The 18,578-nt window shown below is 39.3% G+C and overlaps 1 protein-coding gene across 1 annotated transcript in view; it reads right to left on the bottom strand.

Annotated features, from left to right (window-relative positions):
* Nucleotides 1–18,578, bottom strand: part of LOC124722300 (oxysterol-binding protein-related protein 8) — a 211,438-nt gene that overhangs the window by 116,060 nt on the left and 76,800 nt on the right. The window contains 2 exon segments of the mRNA XM_047247483.1: nt 975–1,153; nt 17,435–17,757. Of these exon segments, the coding sequence (XP_047103439.1) occupies nt 975–1,153; nt 17,435–17,757 (502 nt within the window).

The following is an 18,578-nucleotide window of genomic DNA, read 5'->3' as shown; positions in this document are numbered from 1 at the left end:
AAGTGGGTCTAATGTTGCAGAATTACGAGTTAAACTTGACTGTGCAGTGCTGCAAAGTAATTGCACGAGTGAGAAACATGAACACAAAAAGTTTCAGTTTTCCTGTGTTAACTGTGACTTTTGAATTAGCTACAATCTGTGTTGCATGCTACGCAAGTCATGACCAAGAACTGCATGTTCGAAGGGACTGATTTGGATAATATAAAGCGAGCATCCGAAAACAAAGAAAACCTGTTTGTAACCTTTCCGGTAACAGGATTGGCTGAACACCATAAGCTGTCTGTTACAAGTAAGTGACTGTGATAGGGTGTGATCGTTAAAACTGGACTAGACAGTGTTTTGTATAAAAGAAGTAGCAATACATTGAATTTTTCAATCAAAAATTCTCTCTCATTTAATATCACAGTAACAGTGAAACTGGAAAAATTTTAATGAGACCTTTAGATATGCATAGTGGTTCTGGTTCTAGTACAGCTTCTCCAGTGGAGAAACATTACTTGTTTTCCAATGGGTAAGGCATGAGTAACGCAGAAGACGAGACAAATACACCACCAAGAGCTGTGTGTGGAGTTTTCTGTAGGTAAAACGAAACCACACCATCGCAATATGAATTCCACTGTAAATATTAACAAGCAATACAACAAACTTATCATTTCCTGTTTCAGCTGTAGGAAGCTCTTTTTGTCAACACAGTTTCCTACCATGGGTGACATTTAAGAAATTAACTATCACTAAACACCAATAAAATTGAGTGATGTACCTAATATTACAGTTTCTGTCCTCTTAAGAGTGAGAAAATGTGTTCTCCATTACCAGAATGAAATACATTAATGTTTCTTTGATTCAGCAAAAATTTACAGTCTAGTTTGTATGGACACAATAACTCTTCCATTTAATATAAATATATTATGCTGTTGTTTGTTTTCTTTCCAGAATGACAAGGACCACTTACAGATGCATAGTAATTTACTTACTGTGAAAGAATATCAGCATGATAGTAGGAATCAGACAGCTTGTCAAGAAATGACCGTGGCTCTAATATAAAAGTGGGCAGGACAACTTTTGACAGATCCATACCAGGACGAACTTGCTTTACAAGATACCATATCAGAGATTTATTCTCTTCTGCTAGCTCCTCAACTTGCTCTCCAGCCTGAAAATATAAATAATAATTGTTTTTTTTCTATACAACACACCTGAACAATAGCATTACCAAAGTTACTATTTCATCGGACCAATTTAAACAACTCTTTATACAGTGTAGCAACAGAAATGCAGAAACTCATTATTGATGAAACTGATGATCATTTTGAAGCACAAATTTATGGACACCTACTCTTTTTACCTGATCTACTGGAAAGGTGCCACATAATCACTACAAGTATGTTTTAACTTCCCCAGAATCTAATTTTCATTACAACCACCACTGAATAACCACACCTAATGTAATAATGTGTCATTCTTAAACTAAAAGGGTTAGAGACTTAAATATTTATTTACCCTCCAGCCATCTACTGACAGACAAGATTTGCCTTGTTAGCCACATGAATTGTACAATACTGTAATTTGTATTGCATTTATATTCTTGTACATTTATTCACTGTTCCAAACACAAAAATTTTGAAACTTACAGAAATGCAACTCATTTCATGTGAGCTATGGAACTGCTATTTAAATAAGAATACCTAAAACCTGTATAAATGTCCTTTGTAGCTTCCCAAGCATACTGTGTAATACACTGCTTGACCAAAAAAAGTGAAGCACCCACAAGGGGAGTAGGGAATGAAATGAAACTTCATGTGTTGAGAGGGTAGATGATGTTATTTCAGTAATTACAAATTTGTGTCAAGTTTACAAAAAATTTGGCAGTATGCACCCACTTATGAGTTTGATGTTGCACTGCCTCTGGCCTGGATGCACTCACTAATTCAGTTGGGCAGGATATCAAAGCCACTGTATTCTCTCACTAGGCAAGCTGGGCCAGAACTGTTGTAACTGGTCCTCGATATCCCCGATATTATCACAGGGATGCAGTTGACATCCAAGCTGGGCTAATACGTGTTCTATCAGTGACAAATCTGGAGACTTTGCTGGCCGTGGGAGTACCTCAACATCTTGCAGACAGTTCATAAACACACGAGCCATCTGTGGATGACCACTGTCCTGTTGAAAAATGGCATCATGATACTGTCGCATGAGAGGTAACACATGAGGTTGCCCGTGTCATACCACTGTTCCTCAACCTCTACCAGCCGTAGCCTACGGCCATACCCAATTGTTCCAAACATGATGATGCCAGGAGTAACACTGCTGTTCTCTCCCAGACATCGGAAGACTGAGGCCTCTGCCCAGGTCAATGCCACACTTGTCGACAATTGTCATCTGGGGTGGTGCGGAACTGCAGTTCATTGCTGAACACAATGTAACATGATTCATCTGTGGTCCACACTTCCTGGTTACAGCACCACTCCAGAAGCAGCAGTTTGTGTTTTCATGTTGGCGGCAGCCCACACATGGGTCAGTAATTCCCTAGTCTGGTTGTTGATAGTCTCCAATGACTAGTGCAGGATGAAACAGAATATTATAGTGAGTCCACTACCTGTTCTCAGATGGCAGGCACAGAAGTGAAGGGCTTACGATGAGCTTGGTGCACAATATGGTGGTCAGATGTGGTTGGAAAGAATCTTGAGGATGAGGCTGCCTGCCCTAACATCACGCTGCAGTCCAACACTGAGCCACTGTCACATCCGAATGTCCCACAAACCTGGATACTGCACAATTCTGCCAACTGGTCAAATGAGACCCCTTTCAAACTCTGCCAGGTGTTTATTACACTGCCTCACATGAGTACACCATGTGATCAAAAGTATCCGGACACCTGGCTGAAAATGACTTACAAGTTCCTGGCACCCTCCATCGGTAATGCTGGAATTCAATATGGTGTTAGTTCACCCTTAGCCTTGATGACAGCATCCACTCTTGCAGGCATACGTTCAACCAGGTGCCAGAAGGTTTCTTAGAGAATGGCAGCCCATTCTTCACGGAGTGCTGCACTGAGAAGAGGTACCGTTGTCGGTCGGTGAGGCCTGGCACGAAGTCTGCGTTCCAAAACATCTCAAAGGTGTTCTATAGGATTCAGGTCAGGACTCTGTGCAGGCCAGTCCATTACAGGGATGTTATTGTCATGTAACCACTCCGCCAAAGGGCGTGCATTATGAACAGGGGGTGCAAGCCCCCACCATGAAAAACATGACCACACCATAACACCACCGCCTCCGAATTTTACTGTTGGCATTACACATGCTGGCAGATGACGTTCACCGGGCACCTGCCATCAGATCACCACATTCTGTACCATGATTAGTCACTCCACACAATGTTTTTCCACAGTTCAAGCGTCCAATGTTTACACTACTTACACCAAGCGAGGTGTAGTTTGGCATTTACCGGTGTGATGTGTGGCTTATGAGCAGCCGCTCAGCCATGAAATCAAAGTTTTATCACCTCCTGCCTAACTGTCATAGTACTTGCAGTGGATCCTGATGCAGTTTGGAATTCGTGTGTGATGTTCTGGATAGACGTCTGCCTATTACACATTACGACCCTCTTCAAATGTCGGCAGTCTCTGTCAGTCAACAGATGAGGTTGGCCTGTAAGCTTTTGTGCTGTACGTGTCCCTTCACATTTCCATTTCATTATCACATTGGAAACAGTGGACCTAGGGATGTTTAGGAGTGTGGAAATCTCATGTACAGATGTATGACACAAGTGACACCCAATCACCTGACATGTTGGAAGTTTGTGAGCTACGCAGAGTGGCCCATTCTGCTCTTTCACAATGTCTAATGACTACTGAGCTCGCTAATATGGAGCACCTGGCAGTAGCTGGTAAACACATGAAACACATGAAAAACATAAGTTTTTGGGGGCATTTGGATACTGTTGCTCACATAGCGTATGTGGTGTATGGGACGGTGTTGTCATTGAGTGACTATAGAAGTATACAAGATGACTTGGACAAAATTTTTAGTTGGTATAATAAATAACAGCTTGCTCTAAATGTAGAAAAATGTAAGTTAATGCAGATAAGTAGGAAAAACAATCGTTTAACATTCAAATACAGAATTAGTAAGGTGCAGCTTGACACAGTCACATCATTAAATATCTAGGCATAACACTGCAAAGCAATACACAATGGATTAACCATGTCAGGTTGGTAGTACGGATGGTGAATGCTGGACTTTGTTTTATTGGGAGAATTTTGCGAAAGTGTAGCTCATTCATAAACGAGACTGCACATAGAATACTAGTACGACTCATTTTTGAGTACTGTTCAAGTGTTTGGGCTCCCCATCAGAAAGAAACCATTGAAACAATTCAGAGGGGTGCTGTTAGATTTGTTACCTGTAGGTTCGATCACTACAAAAGTATTATGGAGATGATTTGTGAACTCAAATGGTAATCCCTGCAGGGCAGATGATGCTTTTTTTCACTATTGCAGAAATTTACAGAACCAGCATTTGAGGCCAACTGCAGAATGATTCTAATGCCGCCACCATACATTTTGCATAACGACCATGAAAATAAAATAAGAGAAATTAGGACTGGTATGGAGGCTTTTAGACAGTTGTTTCTCCCTTGCTCTATTTCCAAGTGGGACTGGAAAGGAAATTAATAGTAGTGGTACAAGGTACTCTTTTCCATGCACTGTATGGTGGTTTGCAGAGTATGTACACCGATGTAGATGGAGATTTAGATTTAGATATAGATACATCCTATAAGGGCTGGTGACAACACTAAATTCGAACACAACCAACACACACTGTGACAGAATGGCCACCAAACAAGTAAATGGCACAGCCCTCTGATCAAGTGAAATACCACGCAGTTCATTTTCTGCATCTGAAGGAGAACAACACTGCAACAATTCATCCTGGTGGAAAGGTATGGCAACAATGTACCAACACATGATATTGTGATTAGCTGGTGCAGACATTTCCAGTGTGTTCAGACAAGTATGAATGATGAAAAATAAAATGGCATCTCTCTGTGAAGAACCACAAATCTCAACAGAAGCAGAGGCCCTGCTGCTCAAAGACACGTATATTTCAGCTGAGAGATTAGGAAAAAAGTGAAAAATTGGCCCTGGATCAGTTTTCGATATCTTGTACAATATTTAGAATGTGGCAAAGGTCGCCACCCACTGGGTTGCATAACTACTCACACTCATTTAAAAAGCCTACCAAACTGATGCAACAGTGAGAATGTTGCAGCTGAGTCAAGCCAATCCAGATGCATTGTTTACGCACTTGATCACCAGGGTCGAGTGCTGAGTGTTTCACTATGGCACCAAAACAAAGGAGCAAAGCAAGCAGTGGAAACGTGGATCCACCACCATCAAAAAAAGGTGAAGATCCACGCATCATTGGACTAAGTGATGCAGAGTGTTTTTTGGAACTACCAAGGAGTGGTGCTAACAGATTACACTTTTAAGAGGGTAAACTGGCATAGCATCATATCACAGAAACCTCCTGATGTTCTGGGAGTCTTTTACAATGAAGCACTGCACGAGAATGTTCAAGGGGGAGCTTTTGCTTTATAACAAAGCCCCAGACCATTGTGCACAGGGTACAGTCACACATACTGGTTTTTGTGCCCCAGCCCCAACCCCCTTTCCATGTTCTCCAGACAGGGCACAAGTGACTACTTCCTTTTTCCTCAGATGAATAAATCTTTGTGTGGCAGGCATTTCCATAATGTTGAGTTGGTGATTTGTGCAGTGATACATTTCCTGACAGACAAAATGCAGACTTATACAACCAAGGTCTCTGCAACATTATCCACTGCTGAGAAACAAGTTGTATTGAAGGGTGAATATGTGGAGATGGACTAACACTACCACTAAGTTTAATGGCCACTGTCTGACCTTTTTTTGTGAGGTGAAAATTAAACATTTTTGATTAGCTCTCATAAACTCAGTATGTGTGGTAAGACTTCACATGAAATACTACTATTGTGATTCAGGTGGTGAACTAATGGCTATGCTAAATCTATCATCAAAGACAGAGGTGTGGGTGGCATGATCATCTATGTTCTTTATTGTGACTATCACATAAAGTTCTGCAGAATATATGAAATGTGAAATTCTCTTCCTATTTTTTTACTCAATAGATACTCCATTATAATCCAACAAGAAGCTGAGAATGAAGAAGCAATTTCCTGAAACACAAAACTAGGATCACTACGTTCTCCAACTCGGACAATGAGAAACTGGCATTACTTCATTTCTTTAAAATCATAGATGTGCAGCACACTACTGGCAACATTTCATGTCATTAAATTTCATACAAACACACACATATTGCTGACAATAAGGTAATCACACAGAACCTTATCCACATAAACTGCTTCACAAAAAGCATGAAGCACACAGAAGACATGGTCAGATACCAATGTAACTTTGTAAATGTACTCATCACTAGCAGGTATGTATATGACTAGTGTTGCAATATCTGCAACAGGTAGACTGACTACCCGAGTGCATTAGTGTCGTTTGTATTTAGTGCTGTTATAGGCCTGGTAGGATATGAAAGGAGAGTAAATAACTTCTAATGTTTAATGATAACTTCAAAGGCCACAGTGAGGCAGCATACTTGTGTGGGACAGCATTATTAGCACACAACAGTTTTTTTTTTTTTAAGGTGCCTCATTGTGTGTCTCCATTTGGCTGACTGGTTGAATCATGCAATATCCAAATTTATGGGGCATTCAGATGTGGCAATGGCCCCGTGTTAGACTGTGTGGAAAAATGAGATCAGGAATACTTGTCAAGGTTCTTGTTGGTGACATCTGACCACCACAAGAGAGCATTGCCATTTTGGACACCAAGCAGATTCGCAAACAAGCAATGGACCCCTGTAGTATTCTGTGTCATCCTGCACCATTGGTCAGAGACTAGCACCAGCCAGACTATGGAATTACTGACACGCGTAGGATACCATTAACATCAAAACACCAACTGATGTATTTCGAGTGGTGTCATGACCGGGAAGGATTGACTGCTGATTAACAGCATAGCATTATGTTCACCAATGTAGTGCAGTTCTGCACCACCCCAGGTGATTATAATTGAGTTTCGTGATGACTTGGGGACTGGTCCCATTCTTCCAATGTTTAGGAGGGCTAATGATCTTACCCTTAGTGTCTGGAGTGTGAAGCCATTGGCTATGACTTCAGGTCATGATGTGACAGTAAGTAATGGTTACTGCTGATTAGCTGCTCTTCCTAAACAGCATCTCATATAAGCAAACCAGTTCAGTCTTCACCTGCAGTTGCTTGTACTTTACATACTTGAGCTATGTACAGCACTGTTTTAAAAAGAATAGCTCAATGTAGCAATAGGGTCGAGCCACACGTCTGTTTTCATGCCCTGCAGCTAATTCGCAGAAAATAATAACCTGTAGCTGTGTTCCTGCCGTCAAATAGTCTATGCATTGGCCAGAATTGCAAGTTGATAAAATACAAAGAAATATAAAATAAAAGTTAAATGAATAATTTAATAAAAAAGATTCTATTGTAACATCTGTAATTGATAAAGACATAGAATTACGTTTAATAATGTTCAGTCATGAAAGGACACAGCAAATGGGAAGTGGTCCTACGACATTCAGTTAAAATATAGACAGAAAATACCCTTATCAAATGCAGTGAAGTTACATTGCGAGCATTAAGAGAATGGTAGTAAATCCCCAAATGAAATAGTCATCAAATATTAGCGAAAACTGAGTCCATTTCATGATCACAATACATGAAAGATACATCAGTTCAAAATAGTTCAGAGTTCAATATGATGATTCACAAATTGACACACATGATATAAAGAATAGTCACTCATATTCCGTCTATTCTCAGTTCCATAAATCAAGCAGCAAAAGTTAGAGTTCTACTCTGGAGCACATTTAGACCTCTGGGAATATAAAGTTCCTTCAAAAGTTAGAGTACTGTAGCAGCCGTTCACCACCCAAAAACAATCACCTACACGACTGAATCGCGCATGTTACTTTAGACAGGTCTGCCTTCTCCCAGCACTCACCACAAAATGTCCTGAATTGCTCCCTTGACTCCCCTAGCGTTCCGCTACTGCCTGCTTCTCCATTGGCTGAAGCCCATCCCCACCAAAAATGCATCATCCTTAAGCTCTACAGACATGATGTGATTCATGCTGACCATGTCCCAGACTAAACTAATATATTACAAAAATACAGCAATAATTAAATGTTATTAACATTCTGTCGCACTCAGATAAGTCACAATAAATATAAATGAAAGTTTGTCCATAAATAAATAAGCTAGTATCCTTGCACAAGTGCGCTCATGATAAATGATGGATTGTCATTAATTATTATTTAAACAATTATTTATTCCTTCTTTTGGTTCTCTTCTCAATTGTAATATCCGCTTACATGTGTGACTAACCAGTTTTAAATTAGCACAGTTTTTAATAGCACATGCAATCAACATTTAAATAAAATTACTGCCAAAATAATAAAAAAAATCATTAATAAAAACCCAATTATGGCAAAAGGTGAAGTACTGATGTCGTGTTCATTTGCTGCACAAATGTCGAGAGTACAATGTTCTGACAGACATTTGCATAATAAAAGAGAGATAAAAAGACATTGTAAGTCAATAAATAAAACAGATACAGATACTTAGCTTTCAGGGATGATAGCTATGGTGCAATGCTATCACAGGAGATATCATATGTTGAAATCGCATAACGTGTTTAAAATTTGTTAATGCAGGCGTTCACTGTGTGCATGTTTATTCACTGTGAAATATTAACTTCTATAATTTTAAAGATATCGAAATATTGTTGTGCCATTGGATGTGCCTAATTTTTCTGAGATTGCAGATGTATTCAGATTTGCATTAGTATTTGATAAGAGTTATTGTCAAATCACAAAGATCTGTAACTTACACAGCTGTAAGATTGTCTGACAATCCGCCGTAGCACTGTCTGTTGTCCTAAGCGACTGTCTGTCTACCAAATTCCCTGTACTTGGATACTTGGATTTACTCACATCCAGTCCTTTGATGCTAGTCTATGTACCTGGACTTGAGCGTATCGTCACCCAGCCGGAAGCCGGAACTGCCTGGCGCACCCTGAGACCTGGGTCTGCTACCATTCAGCCGTGCATCTCACCTCGTTCCAACACTGGGTAGCTGATTAGCTTGCCTACATATGTGTTACCTTACAATAGTTGATAATGATTAAGGAAACTGATGGCACAATGGTGTCTATCATCTATCTGCACGATAGATTCTGTGGCCAGAAAGATCCCCAGATCTGTTCCCGACAGAAATGTGTGGGACCAGCTTGGATGTAAACTCTGTCCCAGTGCCAGTATCCAGAATCTTGAGGACCAAACAGTTGCGGGCCAGCTTGCCTCACGAGGGGCTACAACAGCTTTATGATACCCTTCCCAACCGAATCCGTGCATGCATCCAGGGCAGAGGGAGTGCAACGACATATTAATAATTGGGCTCACATTCCCAATGTTCTTTGTAAACTTGACGTGATTCTGTAATCACTAAAATAACATGACAGACCCTCTCAACCCATGATGTTTCATTTCATTTCCTCCTATCCTTCTGGGTCTTCACATTTTCTGTTTGCCTGTGTACATGAAGGAATCTTAACTGAAGAGTCATTTTAGTATTTCCATCTACATCTACATCTACATGGATAGTCTGCAAATCACACTTAAGTGCCACGCAGAGGGTTCATCGAACCACCTTCACAATAATTCTCTATTATTCTAATCTTGAACAGCAGGCGGAAAAAATGAACACCTATATCTTCCCTTGAAATCTCTGATTTCCCTTATTTTATTATTATGATCATTTCTTTCCTATGTAGTCAGCATCAACAAAATATTTTTACATTTGGAGGAGAAAGTTGGTGATTCCAATTTCATAAGACAATTCCGCCACAGTGAAAAATGCCGTTATTTTTATGATACACACTCCGAATCCTGTATCATGTCAGTGAAACATACTTCCTTGATAATACAAAACGTGCTGCTGTTCTTCGAACTTTCTTGATGTACTGTGTTAATCCTGTCTGGTAAAGATCTCACACCATGCAGCAATACTCCACAAGAGGACGGACAAGCATAGTGTAGGCAGTCTCTTTACTAGATCTGTTGCAACTTATAAGAGTTCTGCCAATAAAACTTAGTCTTTGGTTTGCTTTCCCCACAACATTCTCTGTGTGTTCTTTCTAATTAAAGTTGTTCGTAATTGTAATTCCTAGATATTTAATTGAATTTATGGCCTTTAGATTTGACTGATTTATCATGTAACTGAGGTTTAACAGATTCCTTTTAGCACTCATATGGATGACCTCATACTTTGCATTATTTAGGGTCAATAGTCACTTTTCGCAACATACAGATATCTTTTCCAAATCATTTTGTAATCTATTGTGTAACCAAAATTTAATGAATACCTCTTAGTACTCATGTGAATGATGTCACACATTTCATTATTTATGGTCAGTTGCCACTTTTTGCACCATACACACATCACGTCAAAATAATTTTGCAATTAGTTTTGATCTTCTGATGATTTTACTAGATGATAAAAAACAGCATCATCAGCAAACAACCTAAGACGGCTGCTCAGATTGTCTCCTAAAACATTTATATAGATAAACAACAGCAGAGGGCCTATAGCACTACCTTGGGGAACCCCAGAAATCATTTGTGTCTTACTCTATAACTTTCCATCAATTACTACAAACTGTGACCTCTCTGACAGGAAATTATGAATCCAGTCACACAATTGAGATGATATTCCATAAGCATGCAATTTTATTACAAGCTGTTTGTGAGGTACAATGTCAAAAGACTTCTGAAAATCTAGAACTACAGAAACAATTTGAAATCACTTGTCAATAGCACCCACCACTTCGTGTGAGTAAAGAGCTAGTCACTTTTCACAAGAACGGTGTTTTCCAAATGCGTGCTGACTGTGTGTCAATAGACTGTTCTCTTAGAGGTAATTTATAATATTTGAACACAATATATGTTCCAAAATCCTACTGCATATTGACATTAATTATATGAGCCTGTAATTTAGTGGATTACTCCTACTGCCTTTCTTGAATATTGGTGTGACCTGTGCAACTTACCAGTCTTTGGGTACAGATCTTTCATCCAGTGAGCAGTTGTATATGATCATTAGGCAGTGTGTCAGCAGACTCTGAAAGGAACCTAATTGGTATACAGTCTCGACCGAAAGATTTGCTTAGTAATTTAAGTTGCTTTAATACTTCAAGGATATCTACTTCTACATTACTCTTGTTGGCAGCTGTTCTTCATTCAAATTCTGGAATATTTACTTCATCTTCTTCGGTGAAGGAATTTCGGAAGGCTGTGTTTAGTAGCTCTGGTTTAGCAACATTGTCATCGATAGTATTTCCATTGCTATCGTGCAGAGAAGGTACTGATTGTGTCTTCTGCTAGCATACTGTACACAAGACCAGAATCTCTTTGCATTTTCTACCAGGTTTTGAGAAAAAGTTTCGTTGTGGGAACTATTATAAGCATCTCACACTGAAGTCTGTGCTTAATTTTGAGCTTCTGTAAAAGATCTCCAATCTTGGAGATTTTGCTTTCATTTAAATTTGGCATGCTTTTTTTCATTGTTTCTGCAACAGTGTTCTGACACATTTTGCATACCCAGGGGGATCACCTCCATCGTTTGTTTATTTATTTGGTATAAATCCCCCAATTGCTGTCTATACTATTTCTTATAACAGCTTAGGAAAATAGTATACTCTATGTCAGTGTGGCTGAGCTACAGTCCAATTCACATGTTAATATTTCTGAAGATCAGTTCATAAACTAGTTACGAGTACAATGTTGTACACACCAGAACTTAATGTGGAGAAGTGTGACACCGGTTCAGTGTTGCTAACTTTAATATCAAGTATCATATGAATTGCAAATTCTCCTCTCCATCCTCTGACTGGTTTTCTCATATCGGGTAAGTCAACTGAACCTTTAAGGCGTCTCTCGATCAGCCTCACAAGTAGTAGTTAGAACAGGACACATAGTTAATGAATTTCATATATTATCACTTGCCGTCCTGTTAACCTTTGCAAACCGTACAGTGGATAACATGATAATTCTGATCACCTTGTATCTTCGAGATTTACGAAACAATTGTTGCTTTATGGTGACACTGTGTGGACAAAACTAAGATAGGATAATACAGAAATACACTAAATACATGGCAGTTCTAACTCTGCCACCACAAACCAATGCTGATCTCTAGAGGACACTTCAGTAATGGAAGTCAGTACTGCAAGCTATGCTGGATGGCCTCACCCACACTATGAGGAGCTGTTGTGCATCCTGTATTGCAATATGAGGGCACCACATACCATACTAACATTCCGTATGTGGTCAGTGAAGAGTCACTACATGTGGCAAGCGTCTCCCATGGCCTGTTGCTGGTCTTCCAGTGTATCTTGTACTCTTTGTCACATGTAAACATGTTAGTGAAGCACACACACACAACTGCTTGAAACCTACTTCTTCCACATTCAAGCCTGGTATGTCAATCACCGCACTACCTTTATCAGTGAGGATTATACATAAAAAATTTGCAACCAGTCACTTTTTTATGATTTACTCAACCATGAACATGTTTTCGAGCCACTGCAGGCTCATCTTCCTATGGAGGTGTTACAGATACATTATCCTGTGGACCAAGTGTAGCTAGATGCAGTGCTAGTGTTGCTGGCGGAAATTATGGAAATTTAGTAATCGGTGACGAAACATTTATGAGTACAAAATTTTTTTTTATGTTTTAGGTACTTACAGCGCACTGCCTTGTGGTATTCACATCAGATTGCTCATATAACCTGCATTATTACGCTATGTAGCTACACTTGGTGCACAAGATAATGTTTCTGTAACACCTCCATCTGAAGATGAGCCTGCAGTGGCTCAAAAACATGTTCAGGGTTGAATAAATCATAAAAAAGCGACTTGTTGCCTATTTATTACCAAATAAACACCAATTTAAATCACAGCCGCAGTTTGTCATCCACAATGGATATACTTAAATATAAAGTTATATATTTTCATGCAGTTGCAATGCAAACTGTTTACTGCATTTAGGAACAGTCTGTTGAAAGTACACTTGACAGCATAAAAAGGGACAGTGGCTAGTATTTTAATTGCCTGTCATATTACCCTAGAACCACTCACATTAAACAGCATTCAGTACATCTTAGGAAAATAAAGGCAAGTGTAGCTGGGGAGTTACATCTTGTTGACACTCAGTATAAAGCACACATCCTATGAAAACCCACAAGAAAATCACAGGATTTTAGAGATGAAGGAGGCACTTAAGACATGGACAGAGTCAAGTGCAAAACAACAGTAAGAAAGAACTGAATACTGCAGCACTCAGTATACTAACTTCATAGTTTGGTGCCATATTGGACTGACTGAAAAGCAACTGCAAGATGAAAGAATTCAGAATGAACCTACTTTCAGCAGTGATTTTTTGTTTTACTGTGTTAATATGTTTCATCTACAGAAAATACAAAATTAACAGAATGAACAGTCCATACTTCTTAATATTATGTTTTGGCCACTGAAAAAGCACAGATACCATGAAGCCTATAAATTGGCACTGGACCATCGTTTGCTGGGGAAAATACTGAGAGGTCAGAAAACATTACATTCTGCCATTCAAAATAGTTATTTTCATCAGAAGATGCCAATTGGTAGAGTTGATTATCATCATGGAGCTTCTCCTTGATTACCGCAAGTTTATTTTCAGTCCAGCCTACCAAATCTGTCAGGAGACTGTGTCAACTGACTTGGTTTCGCTGTACTGCATTTAAGAAAGGATTTTGATATGATGTGTTTAAAAGTTCATTTCCTGGAATTGTGGTTTTGTATGCCAATGTCCAGTTCCCATGTGCCAACAAGATTCTCCAGTTTCATAACCTAATTTTGTCCATTGTTGCCCAGTGCACTCAGAAAAATCATACTATGTCCCAGCCTTCAACACTAAAATTCCATTCTTCCACAATAGCAGTGACATGGTCCAGAACAGCCTGTTGATAATGCTTAGCTCATGGATAAACTGGCTGGACTCAAAGCACGGTGGCACAGGTATTTGGCCTTGAATCATGCACTGTCATTCACTGTTGCAGAACATATAATACAATGATATATGAGCTTGCCACACTAGACTGTCACTCAATGCAGCAGAATACTGTCACAAGATGTGGGTATAACATTTAATGAGACAATTTAATCCAGAGTTATACTGTCCTTTGGGTAAGGCAATCCTACAATAAAGTTAAGCAGTTTAGTCTCTCTAAATGTATTCATATATGGTTTAGGTCACTAGGCCCTGGTTTTTGAAATAATCAAGGTCAACAGTCATCAAGTTTGAGCATTTCACCACTTTCAACTGGAAAGTCAGCACTGCAATTAGAGTGATTACTTACTAATCGGGACATCATGGGTTGAAATATCCAGGTACACATTTATTTTATTTATCACATATATAATTTAAAGTATTTAATAAAAATGAAGATTAACTTTACTTTATACAATAATATAATAACAGATCAGAATAACAGAATATACAGTAGTAGATAATTTAAAAACATAGCATTTTATGCAATTAATCAGACACATTATTACCATTAACTAATTAAATCCAAGTGCATTTCCATGAATATAATCCAAGTTTCATTTCCAGTGACTATTAGGCAAAAGAAATATGCATGTACCAAAGTGTATTATTTTCAGTATGCATGGTGCTGACAATGTGTGTTTTGAATGCTTTTATGACACTTATGAGACAGTGCACTGGCAACATGAAGTTCAGGAATAGATTGCCTGAACGACAATATGAAATAATATGCATCACGATTATCTATTTCCTTAGAAACTAAGGCTAGTGATCTGAACCCTTTTACAAGAGCCCAGTTTTGATTGATCCCCTATCAGTATGTCGAAGAGTATTAAAATCATGGGCTGTTGGGTATAGGCTCCCCGTGACTGAATTCAACAATATAATCCTAAGAAAAATGTGATCATGTTGCTTGCAGGTTGACCCTTCAGCAACAATGATGACTAGCAAAAATTTCCCTGTTAAGGGTCTCTGTAGTGTACCCATAACTAATAACAGCACAATTTATCAGCACAGATTTTGTCTGCTTGCAATAGGTCTAGAATACAGAAAGGGGCCATTTTTATGAAATATTTCTTCTTCCATGAGTTGACAATGTAAACCATAAAAATAACATGGTGAATTTCATTCCTGTCGGTGCTCTACGAGACTCACTCTGGCTACAATTTTCCACAGTCTCTCTCTCTCTCTCTCTCTCTCTTCTCTCTCTCTCTCTGTGTGTGTGTGTGTGTGTGTGTGTGTGTGTGTGTGTGTGTGTGTGTGTGTGTGGGCGCGCACGCGGGCGCTTGCTTGCTTGCTTGCTTGCTGTGAGTCTATATACTAAAGCTTTGCACTTAAATCCATCATATCACTTCCCCTCCAAAAGAATCTCCCTATCCCCTCCACTGTGCAGTCTCTCTATTCCCTCCCCTGCAAAACACACACACACACACACACACACACACACACACACACACACACACACCACACACCACACACAAGGTGATTATAATTAAAATTCCAGTTTCAAAGTTCTGTAAAAAATGAACCATTGCTCAGAAAGATGTCAAATTTGAAGGGGATATTATTGAAGAACTGAATGGAGAAATGTTCTGGAAACAAAATTTAATGAAAATTTTTGCACTAGATGCACTGTCAGTTTCTTAATGTAAATGGGTTCAGCTACAAATGACAGATGAATCGAAATATGATGGCTATGGTGGGATTTTCACATTACACCAACTGTACTTTGCAATGTGCATGACTGCACAAGTTTGGTATTCAACAATTGTGGGTACTGTTAGTTAGTTAAGCCATCCACCACGGCAAGGTCGTACCACATCGGATGGGAAAAATCTGTTGAATGTGTTGTGCACTGTGCCTTTAATTCAGCTAAGTTTTGTTAACTGAAGCACTGAATATAGCATATTTCAATAACCCAACACCCCTAAGTAACATGGATTAAGATCAGGTGATCTGGATGGCCAGGCTGTAGGTAAACAATGGCTGATAATTCTAGCCTTTCCAAAATGCCTCTGCAGCAGCTGTTTCACTGGCTGTGCAATGTGTGGAGGTCCGTAATCTTTCATAATCCTCCCCACACAGTCATGCTGCTAAAGAATTGGAAAAACATTGGTGCTCATTTACCAGAGATGGTACAGGTAACAGGACCTGCACGACCCATCTTCTGGGGGGAGGGGGGGAAATAACTATATGATAAAGGATGTGGTCAACCCACACCGTTACCTTTGCAGAATGAAGTCGCACCAGTTGATGTATGAGCACACCTTCCATTGCCATATTCAGAAATGCTGTGTATTGCCACTTCCTTGGAGATGAAAATGGCTTTGTCTATCCACAGAATGTTCAAGGGCCATTATTGTCTGCTTCTTTGTGAGCAAGAAATTCTAGAGTAAAATTTTTGTCTTACAGGCAAGTCAGCATGAAACAATTCCAGAACATTAATAATTTGTATGGATAACAATGCAGGATGTTTCATAGAATTTTTTGCACTATTGCTCACGGGCACATCTAAAGTTCAGGTGATAGCCTGTACACTGCCTGTTTGCACACCATAGTAATGCTGTGGCCACAACACCATAGTGACATTGGAGCAGTTGTTTTCCTCTCTCTGCCACACTGTCTCTTTGAATTTCATAATCATTTTCTCCAGACCCCATGGCAGACATCGGACCAATGCCCTTTTTCATTCTCTTGAGCATCAGAAACTTCTGCAGAGCTACTGGCACACAGTCACCTTTCTTGTAAAAGAGCTTCACAGCAGCACATGATCCTGCACTGGGACAATCCTGCTGTGCATTTCAGATGCAAATTGAGGACAGCTATGTACTCTGGGTCTTTTATTTTGTATACCCTGACAGCACCATCCAGTGGTATAATTTTCATTAAAAAAATGTTTTCCATAATGTTTCCCACTTCTGTTATAACATTCTATTCAAATTTGACACCATTCTCAGCAGGAGTCCACTTTTTTACAGTGTTTTGAAACTGGAAGTTTAATTATGATCACCCTACGAAGTTCTTTCCTGTCTATTGGGTTGTCACATATTGTACTTTAACATGTTATAACAGATAGGCACACTTTAAAAACAATAATTTTAACTTTCAGTTTTGATAACTTCTGCTTCATAGTCAAAAGTAAACACACACTTCACATCTAAATCACAAAGAAGATAAAAACAGAATTTTTTGTGCTCACACTTCCAAACTCTTCTGGACGTTCCTCATGGTGAACATATATGGTCTCAGGTGGGTCATCCAGCAGATCACCCACTTCATCTCGCTTGCCAGTTGATCCCTCTGAATCCGAGTCTGACAGTGAGAGCTGTTCAGGTACATTGTCTGGCTGGCTGAGGTCATCCAAATCTGTAAACACAGGTCCAGGGCTGGGCTCTACTGGGGCAGGGCTTATGCATATAGAGGGTGGGCACTCACGTTCCAGGAATGGTACTGCATGAAACAGCTGCTGAAACAGTGGGCCAGGACTGGGACACGGACTAGGGCTGGGGCCGGAAGATGATGCTGAAGGATATGGACGGGCGTGCGTGAACTCACACTACGCAGAAGGTTACTGACTGATAGCAAGGCATCTGGCAGGGATAGGGCAAATAATAATGAATTCAGAAACTGTTGTATTTGAGCAACATTTTATCATAAGAAATATCATCATTCGCTCAATTCCACCAGTTTAGTTTTGAAGGCACAATCTCTCATAGCTTTACTGAATTTTTGTTTCTTATGTCAGTGAAGCCAGAGTTAAAAGTTGAAAGAAATTCAGAAAATAATACACTTCCTTATATAGGAAAATACAGCAACAACTTTCAACACTGAAAGGAAAGCAGATGCAGATTGTTGTCAAACTACATCTAGTTACAGTATTACTCTAAATCTAACAATAATTTATGCAGTGTGGAGACAGAAATCCTATGAATGAAATTTTCAATCTGCAGGTGGCATGTGATCTGATATGAAACTTCCTAGCACATTAAAACTGTGTGCCAGACTGAGACTAACTCTGAAAGTTTTAATCTTCCAGGAAGTTTCAGAAATACTCTGAACTTATATGAAACACAGTGCTATAAAGTGTCATTAATGGAAACTGGTGGAAAACTTTATTTAAGAATTTAAAGTCTTTGTCTATGTAATCTACAGCTACAATGATGATACTTTTTATGTACTCATAAATAAGTTAGAATTTTCTTTGTTATGCTTCTAGCACATGCTGTTATTGATTCAATGCATTTGTAACTCAAATGTATCTCTTACAGAACAGTCATCACAGTTGCATCACCACAAAGGTTCTTAATAATACAGTTTTTTTATCAACCAGCACCGCCATCCAC

Source organism: Schistocerca piceifrons, chromosome X (assembly GCF_021461385.2).
Source record: "Schistocerca piceifrons isolate TAMUIC-IGC-003096 chromosome X, iqSchPice1.1, whole genome shotgun sequence".
Lineage (NCBI taxonomy): Eukaryota > Metazoa > Arthropoda > Insecta > Orthoptera > Acrididae > Schistocerca > Schistocerca piceifrons.
This window is presented reverse-complemented; position numbering and strand designations above follow the sequence as displayed.